General features: G+C 40.3%; 1 protein-coding gene across 1 annotated transcript in view; it reads left to right on the top strand.

The window, feature by feature from the left end:
* ntrk2a (neurotrophic tyrosine kinase, receptor, type 2a) overlaps positions 1 to 26271 on the top strand; it is a 79375-nt gene extending 53104 nt beyond the window's left edge. Inside the window, exons 14-20 of the mRNA XM_054610523.1 lie at positions 1789 to 1977; positions 9764 to 9894; positions 14128 to 14300; positions 14497 to 14652; positions 15280 to 15370; positions 23303 to 23461; positions 26086 to 26271. Of these exons, the coding sequence (XP_054466498.1) occupies positions 1789 to 1977; positions 9764 to 9894; positions 14128 to 14300; positions 14497 to 14652; positions 15280 to 15370; positions 23303 to 23461; positions 26086 to 26271 (1085 nt within the window). The remainder of the gene's footprint in view (positions 1 to 1788; positions 1978 to 9763; positions 9895 to 14127; positions 14301 to 14496; positions 14653 to 15279; positions 15371 to 23302; positions 23462 to 26085) is intronic.
* The last annotated feature ends 407 nt before the right edge of the window (positions 26272 to 26678 follow it).

The raw sequence follows: 26678 nt of genomic DNA, 5'->3' as shown, positions 1-26678 counted from the left end.
TTGGGCCCAGTGACTCTTGCATCCCACCTATCTTCTGTTTCCAACTCCATGCCTCATGTTGTTCAAAAATGTCTGTTGTATAAAACAAAAAGTTTAATCTAACTTTATTAATCAAAGCAATATTTGTTAAAGCTGAAATATGTGTCAAGAAACCATTTTAAATTAAATATTGTTGCTTTGAAGATATGACCTGCACATCATCTACATACGCCATAATCATTCGAATGTTTTCAATAAATTGAGAACAATTTTCATTTCCTCTAATATCGCAAATCATATTGCAATTGCAACACCAGTCAATTATAATCGCAATTACAAATTATTTCTCAAAATCCTTCATACCCAATATTATTATAGTAATAATAGTTTAACTGAAAAAGTGACAGAAATCTGAGTTTTGATATAGAAACGGTTAATCTCCAGAGATCTTTTCTCAACCAGGTTCCCCGTTTACTGGCTTTCGTCTTTTTGAGGAAATACATTAATTCCGTCGGTTGCCCACCAGCTTTGTAGAAATTCTCTTTCTTTATCCTTTTTCCTTGACTTCATCATTAAATGCTTAAACCCAGCACTCAAACATGAAAACAACCAGTGTTGACAAAGCACCTCGTGCTATTCTTCAGGCTTGGCCCTTTAATAGGATTGTTGAGGCTAAGACACCCGTTTTCCACACACGGAAATGTCACATTTCTCATTCAAACAAGATGACCCATGTCAGCACTATGGGAGCTGCCACCACCTGTTCTAAATATCCAACAAACAGTAGTCTAACTTCTCATATGCTATTGTCGGCCCTCCTCTGACGTCTAAGCAGTGCTGTTGCACATTAGGATGTGTTAGTGTTTCCAATGCAATGGGGCTCGTGTGGTCAGCCCAAGGATGTACCTCCCTCCACATTCTGTATAGCAAGAAGGTGTGGTGAAAGCCTGTTTGGAATACAATAAGTGGATGTCCAGACATTCAGAAATATAAGAGGCTGTGTTATTGAATACTGGTGAAACAGGAAATACGATCCAGTTGGTTCAGTTCAGTTCAGTTCATGAGTTTGATGGCTAATGAGCACTAAAAACACTGCAACGCAGTTTAAAATATTTGGAAAGTAACCATGGCGGCATCTATTTTACTCCCCAGGTAAACAGTGGAAATACAGCGTCACAAAGTAGTAAACTAGGAATGTGCATTAGCCAACACAGCATCCAGGTTTAACTTTTTGCCACACAACTCTTTTTACAAAATGCATCCTGGTCAAATTGGTGGTTTCGGAAAAACTCCCCCCAATTCCAACCCCGTAAAGGAGTGGGGAGAGGGTGTCTCAGACACTGCTCAACCATCAGACAAATGCTTAAAAGCCATATTTGAGGGTGAAGATGTCAATGATAGTAACAAACTGTACTTTACTCTTCTTCTATGGTCACAATTGGAGCTTTGTCATGAGTCTCTTTGCCATTTCACAAGTCAGTGAAAACTTAGGGGGTGATTAGGGATGGTAAAAACACATGAATACATACGTGACTGTCCATTTTGTAGCTTCCACAATCTAATGTTATGAATCTAACTGATGTCTCTCTCTCCTCTTAGATGTCTATTGTGATCAATAATAACAGCTTAACTTCCCCTCTTTATGATCTCATCTCTTCAATCTCTGCTAATAACAGCTTAACAACTTCATTCATTCTCTTGTGTCTTTATACCATTAACAGGGCTGCCATGTGTACTGAAATGTTCCGTCTCACAGGCAGGACCTCATGGTTTAAGATAACTGAACTCCCTCTTTCTCTGCTCTCTCAGGACCATCGTCGGTGATCAGTAACGATGATGACTCGGCCTCTCCTCTCCATCACGTCTCCAATGGCAGCAACACTCCTTCGTCCTCAGAGATGGGCCCTGACGCGGTAATCATCGGCATGACCAAGATCCCGGTGATAGAGAACCCTCAGTACTTCAGGAGCACAAACAGCCTGCTCAAAACTGACACGTGTGAGTAAAAAAACCTCACTTATCCATCATGCGTAACCCAAATGAACAATGTTAACAAATGCCTGCCAATCCATTATGAGCAATGTGCTCCAAAGTAGTCAAGGCCTTGTGGTGTACGTGGGGGTTACCGTGGCAACATCGTTCCTGCTGTCATGGCAATGACCTTGGAGCTGCTGATGATAAGCTGTCAATTCTGAGGGACAAATGGGAAATAGAAAGTCTATTTATATGCATGTGTGTCTGTGTGTGTGCCGCAGCATAGGTTAAGCATGAATCCATTCATAAATTTGAGACGTCCATGTGTGACTCATACTCGAGCATTAACCAGAGCTGAAGGTAGGCAAGCATACAAGAGTCTGTGAGCCGTTACAGGTAGAAGTTTTTTTTTTTTTTTTTAACAGCACCACATTTGAATAGTGACACAAAACCAACAAAGCAAGAGACAAAAGGGCGAAGAGAATGTGGTCAAAAAAAGTGGAAAGGAGAAAGAGACAAACTGAAATAGAAGTGAAGAGAAACATGAGGAGAACAGAAGGAGACAACAGTCAAATAGATGGACAGAGAGCACACACCGATATTGACCTGGTCCATCAACATGACATTAGGATTATTGGCAAGTAATAAAAGCTTCTCCGGGCTTTGTCCTTGCGTTGCAGTAAATTATGGAACCACATATATGCGTGTTTGTCTGTGCGTGTGTGTGTGTGCGCTGTTATTTTTGAGGGCACAGTTGAGGGAGATATAATAATGGGAGGGATTGCAGGTTGACCTCTTTGGTCGTGCGTTATTACGAAAAGATAGACTGGGATTTACAGCCGAGAGACAAGAATGAAAGCGCTGAGGATCAATAAAAGTCAATAACGTACCACTGCGTTTGTGTGTGTGCCTCCGTGTGCGTTTTTAAAGATATAACAGCCATTACAACTATTACCCTGTATGCTTCTTCGACTCGCAGACAGGCGGCATAAATACTGAAAGTATCTGACTGATTATTTGGCACTCTTCCTTTTTCCGACCCGAGCACCAGCCATTGATGGAGACAGTTTGGCAAAGTAGCGCTCAGTCCCCTGCCAGGAACTGAACTCTTTTTAAACATTGGTCTTAAACAGCTTGCGGCCTCTAATATTGAATACAAGCTTTGGCATTAAAGGTGGCACAGGCCTCTTCCTGGCAGCAATAAAGCAACAATTACTCAGCAGAGATGATGGATCCGTGTGTAATTACGGGATCTGTTAGCAGTGGTGCAAAGCTTCAGTTGTGCAGCTTAGCTCTGGAGTGAACACCTCATTAACAATAATTACCTCAGAGGAGCTAGCGTGGTTGGAGAGTGTGTTGCATTCATTTTCAGAGACTTATAGTGAAACCCCTATGGACTTGCAGTGGTTGGAACTACTGTGTTTATTATCTTTCTCCATCCCCACATAACTGTGTTCATTTTATGTACACGATGTCAGTGTGTCGAGCAACTGAAGCAAACGTAGTGAAGATTTTAGAAGTAATGAGGTCATGAATTCAATTCCCAACAGTAACCCCATACGAAACCAGAAAAAGGGTCTTATTTTTTAATTCATCAACCCCTTAAACTGAACTCTAACTATAAATAACTGTCAGTAATTTCCCTATCCTTAGTATTAGATTACATATTGCTTTTCAGAACACCTCTCTTTGGAGAGATTATTATTTGGACATTCTGACCCATCTTAACATTTTGGAAAAATACGCCATTTGCTTTCTTGATGAGAGTTAGAGAAGAGTGACACCACTCTCATGTCTTGAGTTGTGTGACTATTTCTTGGGCAGGTACAGCAACTTCCGGGAAGCTAACTGTCTTTGTGCTAAACTAATCTAACTGGCTTGAGATACATATCAATCCCGTCATCCAACTATGGCATGAAAGGAAACACTAATATTTTTTTTCCCAGAAAGTCCTAATTCCTTGCAGGATTCAAATTGAATGCTAAAACTCAGAGAGATAATAAAGAGGACTTGACCTCAGTTTCCTCAGTAGTAGCTATAGCCCGGAACTGAAGGAGAGATTTCTCTTTCTTCATCTTTGTGGAGTTACACCTTCCTCTTGGCTTCGTCTACGGTATCACTCAATTTTTCCACCGTTTCCATCACAGCAGATCGTATGGGGTTTGTATTTTGTTGTATCTAGGGAATGAGGATTAACTTTGTTCTGGAAAATGTTATTCACAAGTCAACACGTGCGTACAGCAAATGAAAACACCCATTTACACAAACACACACACACAAACACACGTACACACTAAGCTTATGAAAATAAGGTCACAATTAGCTACACCTGCTAGGACGACATGTAGTTGGGAATTTGGCTGAACAGAAGGAGTGTAGGGAAAAATAAAAAAGGAAATATACGAGTCGTGACATGAACTGCATGAGGAGTTTTATAGAGAAAAGGGTTGAAGTCTCTATTGACTGTGTTTTCAAAGCATCTGTCAAACATGATTGTCTCTTTGACATGTCACATTGCTTGGTTCAAACTTCCAACACACAATTTCCCGAACTGTTTTATGTCAGCATCCCAGGTCATGGAAAGAGTTTTGGGCAGATGAGGTAAGGAGAAAGGGAAGAGGAGGCAGACGGGAAAAGGTGGAATAATTATGTCCCGAGACATTCATTTATGTGGTTGTTTATAAGATGCTGATTAAGGAGGAAAGGTATGAGAGGCGGCTCTTTCGGGAGATGTGGAGAGCTCGGAGGGACCGAGGGAAAGGACAGATGGAGAAATATGGGAGAGGAGGTGGTTGATGGGAAATATGAGTCCTCTAGATGTTAATGTTGTCAGCGCTGTCATAAACAAGTGATGGAAAACGAGGGATGAAGCAACAGAATGGGGGAGAACGTGTGCCTGGATGTTAATGTTTAGAGGATGTTGATTAAAAAGTGATATGTTCAGCAAATGAAGTGAAACGAGAATAGAGGGAAATAAATGATGGAGCAGGGGGATGCTAAACAAGGAAAGTGAGAGTACGATAATGAGACTGGATGGAGGGATGCTAAATGAGGGAAAATGGGTACTAATTAAGAAAAACATCAGAGAGTGATAGTGTAAAGTTTGGTAAATGGGGAATAATATTTCTGTAGATCTTAATTAAAGATACTGATTGAGGAGAAGAGAGGCGATGTGTAGCGCTGCACAAAGAGATACAGTTTAATAATGAAAGCAGTGAGGAAGGAGTGTAAAACTGGCAAAGGCAGACAGCTGCAAAGCAGAATTCATGAGCAATATGAGGCCACAAAAATAAAATAACTTGATTTTGAAAGTTCTTGATTGCTATGCGAAGCAATTATGGAAAAATCTTGAATATATGAATGCGAAATGAGTTGCAACGACACATTACGAATGTAACAATAAAAGACACATTTAAAAAGGGGGAAAAACAGCAGGAAAGGCTGTGAGAACAACACCAAATCTTCCTGCCAAAGAAAGAAAAGCGATAGGGGAAGCATTGGTCTGCACACGTCAATTTATTTCCTATTTGAGGGTGTTAATTAAGGAGAAGTGGTGCGAGGCGTTTTCATGGGTGAACGCTTATTATACAACTGCAGTAGGAAATGGTGCGGTCAGGTAATTAGCTGGTTAAATAGTGGGTATAGATGGCAGATTGTTTAGTTGGTATTTCCTGTGTTTTCCTTACATCTGCTATTCTTTAAAGACATTTTACTCACGGACAAGTAAAATTACTTGGGTAACAATGTCACAATGGTAACTTAGATAAAAGTAAAAAGTAGGTCAGTGAAAATGGACTATGATGAGACCACACAGGCCCCTAATGTCAAATACAAAGATGTATTTCTATTCTCAAGATGGCACTTTGCAGCTTGTGCACACAACTTATCATCAATTACACAAGAACCTTCCTCAGTGTGTAACATTACTAGAATTTACTAGAAAAGAGGCCACACTTAAGACAATCAAACAAATCCGATCACCAATAAATAAAAAAGAGCTATGGACACGGCGGAGGGTGTAACACGCATTAAGGCACATACATGAAATAACATGACACTTCTCATAGAATCAAGAGTGGAATAAAACAGCAGCAGTACAGACAAACACACAGATGTAGCAGCTGCAGCCACAGACACACCAACAACTTGAGCTTCACAGTGATACACACCGTGTGATGCACGCACACGCACGCACGTACGCAACGCTACGTTGCCTAGCAACGTTCTCCTCTGAAGAGTTACAATCATCACAGCATGTGTGTTGTTGCACTCGCCACTTTCTTCTCTGTAGGAGCATTGTGCAACGCGAAGTCCTGCACAAATCTGGTCCAGGTTCAACTTCTCTGCTCGTTTTATTCCCAGTGAAAAGTCCAATCAGCCTCACTGACACACTGCGCCGCTTAAAGTCCTCAAACACTTTGAGCTGATTGAGGCTTTGCAGTCACTGCGAGGATTATTGTCACAAAAGCAGGAAAAAAAGGCCTCACGCGGCTCACTGAATGATCCGTGAGCATTTCAGCTTTTAACAGATCTAGCATGCACCTGCTGGTGATGCAACTCGTGGTTGTGTCTGATTTGGATCATTACATATCATTATTTTTTACTAAAACAGTGTACCCCAACTCTGGCTTCACTGTGGGCTCAGCAGACTAGCGTGACACTGAGGCTGTTACATTCACACCTGTCCCCCCAAAAACAGGCAGGTAGGAACCGAAATTACTCTTAGGCTAATGGGGCCCGAAATAACAAATAAAATGTACACGTGTAAATATATACTATCAAACTTAAGTTTGATAGTTATGTACAAAGAAACAGTAGTAGTAGTATTAGTAGTAGTAGTTTATATATATATATATATATATATATAAACTACTACTACATACAGCGGGTAAAATAAGTTTTGAACACATCACCATTTTTCTCAGTAAATATATTTCTAAAGGTGCTATTGACATGAGAGTTTCACCAGATGTTGGTAACAACCCAAGTAACCCATACATACAAAGAAAACCAAACAAATAAGTTATGAAATTAAGTTTTGTGTAATAAAAAGGAATGAAACAGGGAAAAAGTATTGAACACGCTTACTGAAATTTATTTAATACTTCGTACAAAAGCCTTTGTTGGTAATGACAGCTTCAAGACGCCTCCTGTATGGAGAAACTAGTCGCATGCATTGCTCAGGTGTTATTTTGGCCCATTCTTCCACACAAACAGTCTTCAAATATTGAAGGTTCAGTGGGCCTCTTCTGATCTTTAGATCTTTCCATAGATTTTCTATTGGATTCAAGTCAGGTGATTGGCTGGGCCATTCTAGCAGCTTTATTTTCTTTCTCTGAAACCAATTAAGAGGAGTTTCCTTGGCTGTGTGTTTGGGATCATTGTCTTGCTGAAATGTCCACCCTCGTTTCATCTTCATCACCCTGGTAGATGGCAGCAGATTTTTATCAAGAATGTCTCGGTACATTTTTCCATTCATCCTTCCTTCAATTATATGAAGTTTGCCAGTGCCGTATGCTGAAAAACAGCCCCACACCATGATGTTCCCACCTCCAAACTTCACTGTTGGTATGGTGTTTTTGGGGTGATGTGCAGTGCCATTTGACCTCCAAACATGGTGTGTATTATGGCATCCAAAGAATTCAATTTTGGTCTCATCTGACCAGACTATATTCTCCCAGTGTTTCACAGGCTTATCTAAAAGTTGTGCAGCAAACTTTAAACGAGCTTCAACATGCTTTTTCTTCAGCAATGGAGTCTTGCGTGGTGAGCGTGCATACAGGCCACGGCGGTTGAGTGCGTTACTTATTGTTTTCTTTGAAACAATTGTACCTGCTAATTCCAGGTCTTTCTGAAGCTCTCCACAAGTGGTTTTGGCTCTCCTGATAATACTTTTCACTCCTCTGTCAGAAATCTTGCAAGGAGCACCTGGTCGTGGCCGGTTTATGGTGAAATTATGTTCTTTCCACTTCCAGATTATAGCCCGAACAGTGCTCACTGGAATATTCAGAAGTTTAGAAATCCTTCTGTAACCAATGCCATCAGTATGTTTTGCAACAATAAGGTTGCGAAGGTCTTGAGAGAGCTCTTTGCTTCTACCCATCATGAGATGTTTCTTGTGTGACACCTTGGAAATGAGACACCTTTTTATAGGCCATCAGTTGGGACTGAACCAGCTGATATTCATTTGCACTGACAAGGGGCAGGATTGCTTTCTAATTACTGATAGATTTCAGCTGGTGTCTTGGCTTTCCATGCCTTTTTGCACCTCCCTTTCTTCATGTGTTCAATATTTGTTCCCTGTGTCATTCCATTTTATTACACATCACCTAATTTCTGAACTTATTTGTTTGGTTTTCTTTGTATGTTTGGATTACTTGGGTTGTTACCGACATCTGGTGAAAATGTCATGTCAATAGCACCTTTAGAAATATATTTACTGAGAAAAATGGTGACGTGTTCAATACTTATTTTACCCGCTGTATACTACGTATATATATATACTACTACTAATGTTAATTTTTACATAACTATCAAAATTAAATTTTATTATATATATATATACAAATATTAAAATTATTGTACATAACTATCAAACTTAGTTTACAAGTACAAAATAACAGTGATAGTAGCAGTAGTAGTTTGCAACGGTGTAATTCATTTTTTATTCAAAAAATACATGTGGAAAAACAACTAAGTTTGTAGGAGACCGGTGTGTAATGTGCAAAGCCTACAGACACACAGACATATTGCATGGTGTGTGTTCCTCTCCATCAGAATCTCAGATGCTTTTGAATATTTGACTTAGATATTTTCTCTTTCTCTCTCCCTCTCCCCCTCTATCTCTCTGTGGATGTGTGTGCGTTTTTGTCTTTGTGTGTGTGTCCCTCTTTCTCTGTCTGTACAATATTCGTTTATGGTGGACCTCAGTAGCTCACTGTGTAGATCGATGCAGCTTCTGGGAGTCTAGCTGGGCTTTAATGTGATATTCTGAGTGGACAGCTTTTCTTCAAATGCAGCTCTTAATCACATCACAGATAAATCTCAGCTCTTGGTGTCCTCTGTGTGTGTGTGTGTGTGTGTTGTGTGTGTGTGTGTGTGTGTTGTGTGTTTGTGTGTGTGTGTGTGTGTGTGTGTGTGTGTGTGTGTGTGTGTGTGTGTGTGTGTGTGTGTGTGTGTGTGTGTGTATGTGTTCAAGAAGTACCCAAGTGCATGTGTTATAGGATAATATGTGTTTCCTTGCATGCAGAGAGTTGCCCATGTGGTCTGCAGTCCTAAAACAGGGCTTAGCGAGGTTGTAGTAAGGGCACCTTTTTCTGCAGAACAAAATTTAAAAACTACGCTGGCATTGAGTCGCGAGTTACTTAGCAACAGAGAACAGGTTTGCCGACCCAGACATAAAAACAGAGAGAGAGTGACACGTTTTAATGATTTTAATTATAGTAAAACCTGGATCAAATTAGTGTATGACAACTACAGAGAAACATTTCAAAAATGTATAAATGGTCATATAAAACCTCAGCTTGTAGTAATAGAAAATAAATCTACAACAAGATACGTATTTCCTTTTATTTTCTTTAACTTGTATTGTAGTTTGTCTTGCTGTGATAAAATCACACAGACAGAGATGAAATAAAACAAACACATTTAAAAATGTAATTGTTTATATTTATTTGACATAATGTGTCACAAAGTCAGGCATCTCGTTTTTGCGACCTCATGTGAAATAACAAACATAATGTTTCTAAACCAAGATGGCCACCTTTAAAGGGAATTCTCCTCTTTCTCTCCGTCTTTCCTCTATTTCCAGTCGTCCAGCACATTAAGAGGCACAACATCGTGCTGAAGAGAGAGCTGGGAGAGGGAGCCTTCGGAAAAGTCTTCCTGGCCGAATGTTACAACCTTTCACCTGACCAGGAGAAAATACTGGTGGCTGTCAAGGTAATCTGAGGGCCTTCTGGTCTTATTTTCCCTTTCTTTACTGCATGAAACACAGTTCAAACGTATGTAAAGCAATTGTGTATGTTCCTACTGTTAAAGTGTTATAGTTTCCTCGTACACTTGTATGAATATACTGTTTCTACAGTAGTGAGAGTCATAAGACCTCTGGAATTTGTTTTCATGGCCTATTTTCTGTCGCCCTATTGTCCTTAAAAAATGAGATTATTAGTGCAAGTGAAGAGTCGCTCAATCACTTTGTACATAACACAAATTTAGACATGGAAGGACAGATTGGCTCTGCCAAAAGAAATAAAAACATGTATAACAAAGAAGGCGCTTCAAATTATGAGGGGTCTAGTTTCAAAATGAGATTTTGAAAACCCCTGCACCTCCAGAATGATTGGTGGCACCAAAATAACAATGTTGATATTTTAGCTGAAGTTATTGGCTCCTCTACACCTCCATTTCCCTTGCTTTGTTAGAAGGTCTTCCTTAAAGAGGTTCTGTATAAACGAAAGGTGGAATTACACTCAAACTGCTGACTTCCGGGGTCAAATTGAATGGTTTACCGGAGAGCTTCCTCCCATCACGTCTTTCCGTTCATCCATCTCTCCATCAAGGATGCTTTCTCTCCTGGTCTGCGGTGAAACACGATCTGATTGGTGGAGATCTTCTCATTAACAATACATGACCTGTGAGAGACCCCCCTTCCCCCTGCTCTCTTTCTGTCACCACTTCCTCTGTCTTCCATGCCTCACCTCTAACTCTCACCTGCAGTACTTTTCCTTTCTCCTCTACAGCCTTTCTTCTTACTACTTTCCTCTCCTCAAATCCTCCACCTTCTTTTTCTCTATAAACCGCTTGCTGGCCCGCTGGTGTTTGCTGCCAGCTTAGCTTCAGCTCAGTCTGAGCTCTCTGTAAAATATGCACCTGAAAATACCACAGAAGCACAGTTCTTTCTTGTAGAACAAGATGCTGTGTGTTGCTGTACAGCATGTCAAATCTGGTAACATTATATAATCAGCAGTCAACTTACACTAAATTTAAAGTACCATAGGTGTGGTTGCATGTAGATGAATCCTTTAGACATTAAAGTAACCTCATTGATTTAACTCTTCCTATTCATTGGATTTTTTTCCCAATTAGCTAATGTACCACCTGCTTACAGCACACTCTTCCTGCTCTTTTCATCCTAGTGTTTTTGTCAACTGGTATGACTCACTGTTTCTCTCCAGTTGTCTTTTCCTCCTCCTCCTTGTTGCTGCATCAACAAAGAGGAGACGTGATGAAAGCTGGTGGAGACACATTTTTCAAATAAACGATTGCATTGTCATTGACTTCTTCTTGCTTAAAAGGTTGGTTCATCCAAATTATAAAACAAGCTAAAAGAGGGCATTTCTTTGGTGGAAAGTACAGTAATTCAACTGTTCAAAGTGAGGTCTTTTTTAAATGCTGTGAGAAACCACAAACAAAACAAAAAAAGCAGATATCTCAGAGGCAGATTGCTCAACACTTGGATAACTTAGACAAAAAACACCATGATGTTTGACTACATGAAACAAAAACATTTTTATTTGGGTGGTCTGACTTTCCGATTTTGGCAACATCTTTGTTGATGGCCATTGTTGAAATGTACAGAAATGTAAACAGAGAACATAAATTAATCAAATATGCTATATATGGATTCAGAGCATTAATGTAGCATTAAAACATAATTTGCTATGTAAAGATATAGTGGAGTAAGTCTACCTGAGCAGAGAGTGAAGCCGCTGTGTGCGTTGTTATTCGAGCTTCTCCTTGATTTGTTGACGAAGTTGAGCAGGCCACAAGTGTTTTTGTTGCATTTGAGCATGTCCTACTGGCTAGCTCATGTCTGCCGCTCTGCACTAGTCTCATACGGCATTTACAGCTAACAACACCTTCCCAACTTACAGCGTAGTCACGTCAGCGTAACAACCGCCCTCCGATCCCCCTTGGTAATCACGTATAGCTCTTTTAGCGCTTTTGCCATAGTTTGCACTGTTAACACTGTTTGCACCGTTGGCTGAAAACCTCCGGATTAGTCGTCACCATGTTGAAAGCCATTGAGAGGCAATCAAAATGCTCCCAATCTTGCACTTTTAATGTAATATAATTGCCATATTACAATTAGTACAGTTAGCATAGGACTTAAATATATTACACATCTCACTGGCACTTTGGATTATGAAAGTTTGCAACAAACTGATTTCTTTTTTTTCCTTTTGCAAACATTCTGAAATTTCTCGTAAAATTCTTATAACATTTAAAGGGATATACATATCAAAATGTACATATATCGACTCCAAGATTTGTCAGTGCATTCAATCATCATTACTCATAATTTCTCCACCTTTCAGCATAAAGAGAGCATGTTGAGCTCCCCTCATAAGTACCTTCCTCTTGTACATACCGTACTTATGTTGCACTCTGTCATGTATGCTACATTAGAGAAACATGTACTCCACATCCAAATAACCTACACTCACTAATAGACCCTAATGGTCCTGGTTTAAGAGTCAGCTATCAATCAGCCAGTCAGCCATAATACAGAAGCGAGTTTCACCGTTACTGTATATCATACAGTGAGGGGCCATGGACCATAGGCACACTTTAACAAGTGCAGATACACATAGAAATATGTACGCGCCTATGTACGCTTACTATCCTGCAAGCCATCAATCATGAGCACCTAGCACTTTCAGTAATGTTGCCTTCGCACATGTAAATGTGAGTCACTACATTCCTGGGCTAGAGGTTGTTGATTGCTTCTTATTTGTCCAGGGACCTGAATGTGTGCAGACTGGATGACTAACAATATTATGGCTTCTAGCCCGGGAATTAATGCAGCGTTGAGTTCAGAGACTCAGAGCGTGATAGTTCATTCTGTAGGTAGATGTTTCATAGGAAAGTCTCTGAATTTAACATTAAAATATTTGTTACAGTGGTCATTTGATAAATTGAACCATTTGGTTAACTGATTGAATGCATGTGTTTTTCTGGAACAGACTTTTCTCTTAAATTTGAATATAGACTTTCTTGTTCAGGGAGCACACAGTGTAAGCTACATACAGCACAGTGCAGTGTGAGTTCTGTAGACCAACCATCGGTCGAATGTGGATTTATAAAAATTGTCACGCTTGAGCCATCTCATTTTAGTGCCGTTTTTTAATAGGTCACTCTATATATAGTCACATAAACCGAAACTGAAAGGTCTAACAAAGACAGGCTTTTAGAGGAAAGCCAGCCCAGTTTTCCCATACACATCCAACATCACATTTTATACTGAGATTGGAGTGTAGGCTTTCATACAGTATCCATACTGTACTAATCCACCATCATCATGTAGTATCACATTACAGCCTATAATGTACATGACCAAGCCTTTGTTTGATCATGATACGTGATTGGTTGAATATATAGATGGGTGGAGTTACAGTCCGTCTCATTTTCCGGTATCTCAGCGTTTCAGCTGAAAGGTCGCGGGTCATTTCCGCCTCCTTGAGATTTCTTAGTGACTTCTCCTTGTCCTTTAAACATATATGTGTAATAGGAGCTTCTATCTGTGATGTTAGTCCACACACACACACATTAACACACACAACACACACACACACACACACACACACACACACACACACACACACACACACACACACACACACACACACACACACACACACACACACACACACAAGGTGAAAAGCGAACATATATCCATGTCATATACTGTAGGAAGACAATCAATTATTCATGTAGGACAGAGGAATTTTTCTATATTTTTCTTCTTTTGATGTGAAATGAATACAGACCCTGTATCACTTTTATTTTCTGCATTTCTCATTCTCTCTCTCCCTCTTTCACGTACACCTGTTTTTCTTTCTCAGATGCTTGCATTAGACAACCTTCCAAATGGAAAATAATGAATGTAAACAGTGTTGTACATTGTAATGGCTTACATAAATATAGAATTTGTCCCTGCTCTGCAATTGTATCACTTCTCCGTGCCATGAATTTTACTCTCTGTGTGCCGGGTTGCTGTAACTCACTTTTACAAGGCAAGACATTCACTTTTCTTCTCTAGTGGACATCAGCCAAAAATTGGAGCAGACTGGGTCTACTGTGCAGATGACTAATTGGCAATAGTGTACGTGGCATAATGTGTGACTTTTTCATTTGTCAGTGTATTGAAATGTCGCTTCTGTGTGTGTGCAGACACTTAAAGAGGCCAGTGAAAATGCCAGGAAGGATTTCCACCGTGAGGCAGAGCTGCTGACCAACCTTCAACATGAACACATTGTCACTTTCTACGGGGTCTGCGTGGAGAGTGACCCTCTCATCATGGTGTTTGAGTACATGAAACATGGAGACCTCAACAAGTTCCTCAGGCACGGCTCTTTTCTTCTTTACATCAAAATGTCATCAAGATTCTTTTGATTTTGAATTAGATTTTTTCTAAAATGTTGTTTTGACAACAGAGGGATCACTAGACAAAGAAGATTGTACAATAGAAGTTTCCTCGCTTTTTTAAAAGAGTCAATCTTAGACTATAACTGTGACAACTTTCCACCTGTTTCCTCACAGGGCTCACGGTCCAGATGCAGTTCTGATGTCAGAGGGTCAGACCACCAGACCTGTGGAGCTGACCCAGTCTCAGATGCTGCACATCGCCCAGCAGATAGCATCTGGCATGGTCTACCTGGCCTCACAGCACTTTGTGCATCGCGACCTGGCCACTAGGTTTGTCACTTACTCCCTTACTTCATACACTACACACTGCTTATTTCTACAGCCAACATCTATTATACAGGGAAATGTATTCAGACCTTTGCTCATTTAAGGAATAACATATAATGACAAAGTGAAAACACACTTTTTTCAACAATTTTAGAATGTTATTAAATAGAAATACCAGTTAATTAATCATGTTTCCTTTAGTTATCCTTTTAGATTTATGTAGATGGTTAAATTACACTTGACAAATTCAGTCATTTGGAGATAATTTATGAAGCTAGTATCGAAAACATGAGTGGATATTCTGTAAAACAGCAGCTATCAATCATCTATAATTGACTGATTAATTAGTTTTCTCATAGAGTGAGTAAATGAGTGAATGATTTTCGTGTGATGAAACAACACCATAATTAAAAGCATGTGAACCAACCAGTGATTACTATTAAAAAAAGATTAACTATTAAAATCAATTCTGACTTCTAAACTTTTGTCAGGTATAAACATATGTATGGTAGATGTTTAACATCCTGTAACACAAGGTATGTAAAAATATCCACATTTATGTCACCACAACATTTTGCTGTTATTATTTTGTACTAATTTTGTTGTTTGGTTATGTCTGTTGTCCAACAGGAACTGCCTGGTGGGGGAGAACCTGCTGGTAAAGATTGGTGACTTTGGCATGTCCAGAGATGTCTACAGCACGGACTACTACAGGGTAGGTGTATGTGTCGATATCTTTTTTGGCCCTTTTTTTAGCCTCAGTCTCCCCTGCTGCATGGCTCCCTCTCTGCTTCTCCCCTGCATGGGCATGATTGACTGACTCCAGTGGAGTTACAGTGAGAAGCTGGCTGTAGAAGGTAGAGCAGTGATATTAAACTTAACATGTAGCTCACTGTGAGGCGGTATGCAATTAAAAATAAGGGGAGGGAGGTTAAGTTTCATGCTTTGTTAGGTCACACTTTGTGTAAAATAAGGGCTGTGCGTTTGGATAAATACTGCAGCATTTTCGGCCACTGAGGGCTGATATACAGCATTTGTTTTACAGTATAATTTATTCACTATTCATTTATTAAGCAGGTGTTCATTTTATGTAGCTGCTGTTCACAAGAGAACCGCAGAGCAGAAAACTGCATTGCAAGCATCAATATATTTGAATACCTCCTCTCATGAAAACTATTTATTACAATGAAAAAGAAAGAATAGAATAGGAAGAAGAAATGCCAGAACCTCCCCTTAAGAAGCCATATTGATCATTTGTGATGCATTTTGATTGGCCAATCAATGACAAGGTAATTTAAGGGTCTTTAAATATTATGCATATAATATATTGCATATAATGAATCATATTCATATTATTCGAATACATTCAATCATATGAGCACACATTTTTTTATAAACTGTAAACAAACTCTAAGATATAACACAAGAAAGAGTTTTATTTTCACTACCTTACTTGTGTATCTTATTTTACTTTTCTAAAATGTTATACAGGGAATGCACAAACTGCACATAGTGTGGTTTTTCAAAATATGTAAACATAAAAACATTGTATTTTGTGTTACTTGGGCCAATCAAACTCCAAACCACAGCATTATAAGAGTTAGTTTTTTATTCCAATATTTTGAATCTGATTTAATCTGTAAATACAAAGCAGAGCTGCACAAAACACATATATATATACAGATCTATTCACACTACATACAGGGATGTTACACTGACCTGAAGACCCATCCTAAGGGAGGTGTAGAAAGGGTTTCTTTGCAGCAAGCAAAGGAATAGGAAATGCAGCTGTAATTAAAAAAGTTAGACATGAGTTCACACTTTGTGTATGAGTATGTTTGTGTGTGTGTTGCAAGGACATTTAGCAGCTCCACTATGAGTGTCACGATAACTCAGGGGTATGAGAGACAGCTGAGAGGTTGTGTGTTTTTTTTGTCCCTACACCGTACAGCAATCTGTCACCTCTCCAAAAGGCCAAAATCAAATAAATCGTACTGATGGATTGATAGTGACTGTCCATTTTTCCTGCCCTTTCCCGTCCACTGTGACAAACTGACATAAGTGACAATGACAGAAAACTCTGAGAAGGAGGGAAAAAGAGGGATAGAGTTTAAACTTAACAATAAAATTCTGAAAGATAACAATGATCTGTAATCCGTTTGATGGATGTACAATTCAGTAATGGCATCGAGCGATGCATTTTATTTTTGATGTAGGAATCCATCCAATGAATCACCAGCTTAACATGGGGGAGGGGGTTGTGTGCTCCAGTAACCCTGGGAGCTGTGTTGTCGGGGGCAATAGCTCCTGGTAGGGTCTCCCTAGGCAAAGAGGTCCCAGGGAAGGGGCTAGACCAAAAGTGATTCACTGAACTTATATAAGAGTTGTAGCACCTGCCCGGAAAAGGGAAACCGGGGCCCCCTGCTGGAGCCAGATCTGGAAGGGGAGCTTGCCGGTGAGCGTCTGGTGGCTGGGCCTTGACACATAGTGTTCCGCCAGGCACAGCCTCAAAAATCAACATGGAGCTGCCGATCGCAGGGATAGGCTTTGGGGTTGGGGGCATTGTGAGCCCTGCACCTGAGGCCCCTGTCCACGAAGTCTTCAACTTCCGCCTCCAGAAGAATTGTTTGCGTATTCTCAGGGGAGGATGGAGACATGGAATCTGATGAAGAAGAAGAAGAGTTTAAAACTTTGGCGAAGACATAATCTCATTCCTGGCAGAAGTCGCCGAGGTAGTCAACAAGTTTTTCGTCAAGGCAAGATTCCCTTAGGGATTTTCATGGATAAGATGCCAAGGGCGCAGCTGGGAAGCAAAATGTTTGGTTTGGGGACCTCAGAATTATGTATCTGTTGTTTCTAGATGATGTGGCTCTGTTGGCTCCATCACACAGTGAGCTTCGGCACGCACTGGGGTGGTGTGAAGCGGTCAGTATGAGAGTCAGTACCATCAGTCTGTCTGGGGCCATTCTTCTCTGCCAGAAAACGGTGAACTGCCCTCCCTGGTTTGGAGTGAATCGCAACTCCAAGTGAAGGGGTTCAAGTATCTACAGGTCTTGTTCATGAGGATAGAATGGAGCAGGAGGTGGACAGGCAGTTTGGTGCGGCGTCAGCAGTAATGCAGTCATTGTACCGGACCATTGTGGTCAAGATTGAGCTGAGCTGGAAGGCAAAACTTTTGATTTACCGGTTCATTTAAGTACAGAGCCTCACCTTTGGTCATGAGCTTTGGGTAGTGACCAAAAGAATGAGATTGCAGATACAGGCAGCCGAAATGAGCTTCCTTTATAGGGTGGCTGGGCTCAGCCTTAGTGAAAGGGTGAGGGGCTCACACATCCGGAGGATACTTGGAGAGGAGACACTGCATCTTTCCGTCGAAAGGGGCCAGCTGAGCTGCTTCTGGTATCTGATCAGGGATCCTGCAGGAAAAGCTTGCTGCCCCGTGACCTGGCACCAGATAAGTATAAAATGATGGATGGATGGATGGAAAAGCACAACAGTATAAAAAAAAAAAAATGTTCAGCGTAGTTAAAGAAATACAAAAAAATTGCTTTTAGTCTGTTAGGAAAGGAAGATCAGTCTAGATTAAATGTATATATTCCAATTTGCTAATCATATTTCACTTCCCCCACAAGAACAAAATATTTCATGACCTAAGCCACAATTTGAAAAGGTCAAACATACAAGATCCACATGGCCACAATCAGTCCGTATTCTAAGCACATGAAAATTGACTTTTCATTGGTTCATTTTATTTTATTTTTTCCACTGTGGAGATTAAATATGAAATAACTAGTTGCATTTTGCATCAAATTAAAGATGTAAAAAAAAAAAGATAATGGTCTCTCCACTTTTGTACTATTGCTATGTGAAGACACACAGCAACCCCCTCTATTCCTTCCTCCTTCTCCTTCCTTTAACTCTTCAATACAGCTAAGCGCCGAGGCTGTAGTCATGACAACGGGCGAAGGCAGTGGCGGAGAGCCTCGGAGTTGTATCCAACGTTTCTCAGGAAGAAAAATAATCAGAGAACTTCCGTTTAGTATGCTGAGGCAGTACTAGAGAAAAAGGGGGGGTGGGGGTAGATGGAAGTGTGGGAGATGGAGGCAGGAGGGAGGGTGGCAAAGAGATGAAAGGAGGGAGAGAACTGGAAAAGAGAGAGAGAAAAGGGCAGGAGGCCAGGGAGGGAGAAAACAAGACACAAATAAATACACAAAAGGAGAAAAGGCAGTAATAGAGCCATAAAGCAGCATACACATGCTGAGGTGGCAGAGGAGAGGTCTGCAGGCAAGGCAGCCTGTATACAGTTTACAAGACAACAACACAATACTGCAGCTTTAGACATCCACAGAGACGCATATCAGAGACAGAGAAACAGCAAGGAATGTCAAAGAAGGACCGAAATGTAGATAGACAGGGAAAACAGCAAAGAAGAAGAGAGGTACAGCATGGTGGGAGGGAAAACACAGTGACCCAGCCATGTTTCAGCATCCAGGAGAGACAGAGGTGTGTGCGTGTGAGCGAGTGTGTGTGGTGGTGTTTTGGGGGGTGGGTGGTGTAGAGACCCAGTCATGCTCTTGCGTCAGAGAAGAGCAAAGATGAGTCATAGAGGAATTGGAGCCCCGTTATGTGTGTGTGTGTGTGTGTGTGTGTGTGTGTGTGTGTGTGTGTGTGTGTGTGTGTGTGTGTGTGTGTGTGTGTGTGTGTGTGTGTGTGTGTGTGTGTGTGTGTGTGTGTGTGTGTAGGGAAATAGAAGCAGAGGCGGTGAACTGTAGGGGCTGTGGTGACGTCATTGAATCCCTTGTTACACAACGAACCCGACAGGCGCTTCAGAAGATAGACAGAATGCCTCAATTCAAACCTTGAGCCTCTCCTTGCAGCCTTTTCGCAGTGTGCGTGTGTGTGTGTGTGTGTGTGTGTGTGTGTGTGTGTGTGTGTGTGTGTGTGTGTGTGTGTGTGTGTGTGTGTGTGGGTGAGGCTTGATTTGCAGTTGGAGAGGGATGTTGCTGACACAAACTTAGCTGTAGGAAAACCCCGGCAAACAAGCAGAGCTAAACAATCTCTGAAGAGTTATTAGATTGGACGATACTGTACTGTCCACGTGTCAAAATCACATTCAGACAGACATAAACCCACCGCACTATATGGATTATTAATCTATATAAAATTGGACAGCAAAACAAGCAAACAAACCAAATCTTAAGCCACGGTTTTGCAGGAAAGTGCAATGATCTGCTTTTCAGGTTGGAAATAAGACCAGGAAAACTACTTGCTCGTTTATAGCATGAAGGTCAAAGTAGTGTCACTAACAATATGAAGTTCCCTCACCTGTCCTAACTCTGCTTGAGTCCGTTCATTTGATTGTAGCTTGATCATTGTCCCATTCAAAGCTCATTTTGTTGTTCTCATGTTCCAGTTCTGCTTTAAATTATCTGATTCAGAGATGGCACAAAAACATTCCTAATGATCAATGGCTTCAGGTAGCCACATATTTAGAGCTGCTGCAATCCAACCTCAACAACCTTTTAAATATATGATATCATTTTTGGTATATTGAAACCAGAACACTGTTAAAAATAAATAGTTTGAGGAATACAACGGAATTGAGTCCAGCAGCAACTGTAAGAATTCACTTTGTTTTTAACTTGACAATTGAGTGGTTTGAAAGTCCTGAAAACAGTAAATATATTTTTTATTTGCTTGACATAATTCATTTATTTGAAATGAGTGGCAGCATCACTAAAATCAACAGCGGCACGTTATGTATATTTCAATCATTTCACAGTATCTGGGCCAGGCCAGGAGAGTAAGCGCCTGACTCCAGGAAAAAAAATATAACCAATACACATAAAGACACACACAAACACACAGAGAGAGAGAGAGAGAGAGAGAGAGAGAGAGAGAGAGAGAGAGAGAGAGAGAGAGAGAGAGAGACCCACACCAGCATTCTTGGAAAGAGTTTTTGTTTCCATAGAAACACAGAGGGCAATTAAGGTAGGGTTCCTGAGTAACAAAGAGTGGGCGGGGTTAGTCACATAAGCCCCTCCTACACCACATCCCATAATGCTTTCTTTTTTAACGAATCCAGTTGCCATGGATACCACAGCCTCCAGGAGGTCACTACAGAGAGCCCACAGCCCTCCTCTGCTTTTTTTTATCCTCCCTTTTTGAGGCTTTCCTGGAACACTCAGAGGCAGTGGTCTATAGCCTAAATGATGCATATTTATAAGATAGAGAGGGAGAGAGACAGACAGGCGGGCTTAGAAACGGTGAGGGAAGGTGAGAACGAGAAAGAGTGTGAGGGGGAGAGCGAGAGAGAGCAACAGCAAAGGAGACAAAGACTGAGGAAGGCTTCTGACAGCAAAGAGGAAACAGAGAAAGAGCTGATGACAGAGCGAGATGCTCCGTCTTTACTTCAGTGAAAATCTATGAAAGTTTTCGGTCTACAGCTCCTTTTCTTTATTTTTGATGGCAATGACAAGAAGATTTAATCTATGGCTTTCCCTTCCTGCTCCTTCATTTGTTTTCTTTCCTCTGTTTTCTCTTTCAATTCAGCCTTGTTAGAGCGTTTAAAAACAAAGGCTGCCCTTCTCTCTCTCATACACACTGAGTCAGATAAACATAAGACGAGATGTAGCCCTGTGGTTCAAGAGCCCAATATTAATATTTCAGACCTTCAGGGGAAATAATCAGCCATGATGAATAAAACAAAAAGACAAATGTATGTGAGAAGGTTCAGACACATCAGTGAATAAATAATGTCCAAATGTAGAATAGAATAAACAATGTCTGTCTCTGACACTTTCACTATTTTGAATCTAATATTAATCAATATCTATTTACTATGTAGTGCACTATTTCTTTTTTTTGTTTGTTTACACCAGCTTTGGGTAAATCCATATCAACATACACTACAAATGCAATACATTGAGATACATTTGAGGTGTTTATTTTTCAAACTGTGAAATGGTCTATAGCCTAGTTCAAATCCATCTTGCCTCTCTCTTATCTCTGTTGAGAGTTGCACATGCGCAGTACTGATCAGGCAGAATGTAGGCTACCGATCCCGTATTGACGATTATACAGTTTACGTGTCGATGGTTACCCTAGATTTGCGAAAATGTCCAAAAATTCTTGTGCGACTCACTCCCCAACCACCTATGCAAACCTTAAACATTTAAAGACAATGCCTAACCTCAACCACCTCACAAAAGTTTTGCAAATTGATCTGACATCTAAAAACGACCAATTATACCGCATGACCCTCGTTGCACTGCAGCACTTATCGTTGCACTTAAACGTACAATGGCAAAAAAAATTCAGAGCATAGCATTGTTATTCTGATTAAGGATATACAAAGATTGAGGAAATGTGCATGTTGTTGTATAAATAGCATGTGTTGTATGTGTAATGTGTTAACCATTTATGTCTTTTTTATTGTATTCTGTATAATCATTCTTACATTCTTACATCGTAACCCTTCTACCAGGCTACTTACTGTACTTCATAATGGCCTTCCTATAAAGCACAGTGGACCTTGACAGAGACAGAGAGAGAAATGCAAATAAGGCCCAGACAAACCAGCAGCAAGACACAGCATTAGAGGGAGAAAAGCGAGGACCTGGTGATGGAGAGTTAAGGGCTGCAGATATGTTTCCCAGAGAACCCGATGGCTATCTATGTGACCGTGTGCATTTTATTACTCCATTAAATAACCCTCTGACTAACAAAGAAACAAGCCAAGTGTGGGTACCAGGCCATTAATAATGGATTGTGCTATCTGTGTGGAGCAATGGAGTGCAGATGGGTCGGTAGATTCATGTTTGGGAGTTAAAGTGTGTATGGAGTCAGTTCACAGGGTTGGGTTTAATTCACTTTCTCTTGGAGCAGGTTTGGTTTTTTAAGCACCCCAACCTCAACGCAGTAGATTATTCTGATTTAAGGCTCCAGTCTGTGAGAGTCTCAACTCAGAAATGAACTGTCATGTTTATGGAAAGTAAAAACAGTGAACAGATGGAATAATCAAAAGGTTTCAAAGGCTCAATTCAGATTAGAGTTTAATGAAATTGGCAAATGTTTCTCAGAGTGCCTGTGATTTCCTGTGTGGGATTAACTGTTGATTTATGCTTTCTGACAATCGCTGGAACTCACTCTGATGACTGTTAATCCATAAATTCTAGTTTTTATCGTTATTTGATCAGTTTGTGATTGATCACTGTATAATAAATTTTCGGGGGCAAATGAATTAGTGTTTAAATTGTTTTTCTGAGGGAATATAAAGCAATGCTTTTCTCACCAGTGTACCCTTCAGTTAAATCAAATTATACACCAATCAGGAGCGAGGTGTGCCTCAGTCACAGAGATGATGCAGTCTGCTGTGCCATACCATCAAACTTAGCTCCCTGCCTCGACACAATGCCTCAGGCGGCAGTTTTGAGGAGTGAAATGTTTGCAGCGCTACTTTAAAATGTATTGAAATTCTTGAGTGATCCTTGTGAAAAATGTGAAAAGCTGCATGACCAGAATAGAAAAGAATAGTAGAGAACTGGATGTAAAGAATGTGAAGCTAACTAAATCTTTCTTACGCTCACTGTACACAATACTGACTTGATTCTCTCTCTCTTTCTGTGTGTGTGTATGTGTGTTGTCTTCAAAGGTCGGAGGTCACACCATGCTGCCAATCCGCTGGATGCCCCCTGAAAGCATCATGTACAGAAAGTTCACCACAGAGAGTGATGTTTGGAGTCTAGGGGTTGTTCTCTGGGAGATCTTCACCTATGGAAAGCAGCCTTGGTACCAGCTCTCCAATAATGAGGTATGGCATGAAGTCACAGTCACTGATCCGTCACAATGGCTTTATGTGTGAACTGAAAAAAAAGAACGGTAATATAATTCTTTGTAAATGTTACAAGGGAGTTCACCTTCATCTTAATAAGTGATAGCAAACAATATTGCAGCCCAGAGATATGAGAAAGCAGCCCAGTTCATTTTAAGACTAAATATTTGATCCCTTTTGTGTGCAAGCTTCTTATCGATATATATATAGTGAGAATAATTTTGCCCGAGTCATCTCATTATATGAAGCTAAAGCAAATCATTTTCTCATTTTGTCTTGAATCAATTGTGAGTACGACACAGAACTGGGGAGCTTGGAAGCTTGGGAGCAAGATACTGAACTAAAAGCTTTTCGATGTGTTTTTTGCTGGTTTTGCTCGGCTCACCATTCACAGTGTGGCAGAAGGGAAGGTGCTGTTGTCAGGCAGGCCTTTTTTTGTCATGGATCACATTGAATTTTGTGGTCTGGTGACACTGATACAAAAAATGAAAAAATGTTTTTTTTCCATCTGCCCTGGGACTGGGATCCCTCCTCAGTTGCTCTTCCTGAGTTTTCTTCCATTTTTTTCCTTTTTAAAAGTTTTTTTTCAAGAGCTTTTATTTTTTCTGAAACAGGGGTCCGAGGACAGTAAAGCTCCTTGAGGCAAATTTGTGATATTGGACTTTATAAATACATTTGATTTGACATCAAGTATACAGTGACACAGCCACTAAAACTATGATTTCTTCTAAATATTCAACACTATGGCTGCAACCAACCATTACTTTTGTTATCAATTACCCTGATGATGAGCTTCTTGATTAAATATACACAAATTGGAGAAGCCAAAGATGATGACTCCAGATGGCTTGTTTTGTCCAACAAACAGACCTAAACCAAATATATTCAATGTATAGTGATACAAAAAGAAAAACAGGAAAACATTACATTTGAGAAGCTGGGACCTGCGAATGTTTAGCATTTCTGCTTGATAAATTACGTTTATCGTGATTGCCATTTAAACAACCTTAATAAGCAGCGGCCTGCTTTTAAATTAGTCGAAAGAGACTGAAATAAAGCAGCCAAACATTCAACACCCCAATAACCAAATTATAGTGGAGACCACAAAGCTCCGTCAGGATGAAGCCTGGGGGGAATATGAATGATGCACAATAAATCTAAAATATTTTCATTGAGTGTTGCAGCCATAAAAAAAACATTGAATCTTGGAAAGATTTCAATCGGGGTAAACATCATTTAGCCTCACTGAAGAGCTGGAACAAGCTGATGTACTGATTATATAATGTGATAACGTCAGACAGTGTGGAATAAGATGATTCTCGACATTTTATACCTATAAAAGGCAGAAATAAGACAACATTTTAAAAGAATAATTCCTGTTGAGTGTCTAAACGGCCCCAAATATCTTTGGGGCATGTGCAGTGTTCTGCATCAGTAGAAAAACAAATAATGAAACAAATAATAAAAAAAGTAACAATTGGTTGGTTTTTTTTTAACTCTCACCAATCTATTCTTCAGCAAACTCAGGGTCTTGACCCAGTTTCAGGAAAAAACAAAGTTGTACCAGAGCCCTCCAACCTTTCACCTTCACCTCAACCTTATGATTTCCTCAACTCTGGTTACAGCTTTCTAACCATGTCAGCAGCCCCTTTTTTTATCCTGATTCACTCTGGTTACATCCAAAATTAACCTTCAGCCCTTTCCACAGTCTTCTTTTCCCGTTTCCATCTATTAAGTCTCCCTTGATTCACAGTTCACTCACCTCCCGACCCAAATCTGATTCTCAGATATCTTTAACACAGGATATGGAGTTTTGTTCCAAAGAGAGATATTCATTATTCATCTACTCTCACAAACAGATAGCAATCACAGAATGAGGAGGAGTAAGTAGCTGCTCAATCAGCAAAGTGATCATTACAAACTGTAATTTAAAGATCTTAAATGATAATCTTCCGGTATTACATTTTTTTAATGGATATATCGCAATTTGGGAGGCACAACTGTTTTTTGCAGCTTAATAGAAACCAGTAAATGGTATTAAATCCATGCACACAGCAGGGTGTATTTAAAGGAGTAGGAAATTAGTCAAAGCTTAATTATAGTACATTATAGATATTTTACAAAGCACTGCCAGAGAGTGATATACACTCTTTGTACCAGAGAGCTCCCTACTGTATATAGTAGTTTGATTTTTCAAAAATTCCACTCTCCCTGAGCCACACGTCCTCATACTTAAGTCGATTTAGAGCTAACATCTGTAGCGTTTAAATTAATGTATACGTCTTGGAGTGTGTTAAAACATTCCCTCTCACGCTGCTATTGAAGAATTGGATTTGATTTGTCTGGCTGACTGCTCCAGTGTCGTTTAACTTCATCACTCCAGTAAATCATTTATTCCCAGTGACATTTTCACCGTTTGGCACTGCAGTGAGGTGAAACTTCCTCACCAAGCAGATGCTCCATCATCTTCAACGTGTAGAAAGTTGCGACTTTCAGCTTGAATTGTTGAGGAATGCTCCTGTTAGTTTTTGTTTGTTTGTTTTGTAACAGAAGACTACCGCTGACATTAAGCTGGATGTCATCTTTTTTTTCTTCCTCTGTAGGTGATAGAGTGTATAACCCAGGGCCGGGTGCTGCAGCGCCCCAGGACCTGTCCTAAAGAAGTATACGACCTGATGCTGGGCTGCTGGCAGAGAGAGCCGCACATGAGACTCAACATCAAAGAAATCCACGGTCTGCTCCTCAATCTGGCCAAAGCCTCACCTGTATACCTGGATATACTTGGCTGAACACGGGCGGACCATAGAGGATGTGTGTGTGTGTGTCTGGGTGGGGATGGCTACTGTATCTTAGTGTGTCTGTGCATTTGAGGTTGCATGCATGTGTGTGTGTGTGTGTGTGTGTGTGTGTGTGTGTGTGTGTGCTAGGATGACATTTGTGGATGAAGTGAAGTGTGTGTTGCTCTTGCAAGTGTACAGGTATAGCTCTACAGGATGTGACGCTATTATCAAACTCTTGACGGCAATCAAAAAAATTCCTCAACTCATCCCCAACCGTGTCTTTCCTCCCCGCCAATTTCCTCTCCTTTGTGCATCTCTACTCCTTCCCTCCTTCCTTCCCGGAGAGACATTTACTAAGACTAAATTAACTTTGGATAGGGAAAAAAAAAAAGCTTCTTTTGAAATGCTTTAAAATG

The sequence above is a fragment of the Anoplopoma fimbria genome, chromosome 13 (genome assembly GCF_027596085.1).
Source record: "Anoplopoma fimbria isolate UVic2021 breed Golden Eagle Sablefish chromosome 13, Afim_UVic_2022, whole genome shotgun sequence".
Lineage (NCBI taxonomy): Eukaryota > Metazoa > Chordata > Actinopteri > Perciformes > Anoplopomatidae > Anoplopoma > Anoplopoma fimbria.
This window is presented reverse-complemented; position numbering and strand designations above follow the sequence as displayed.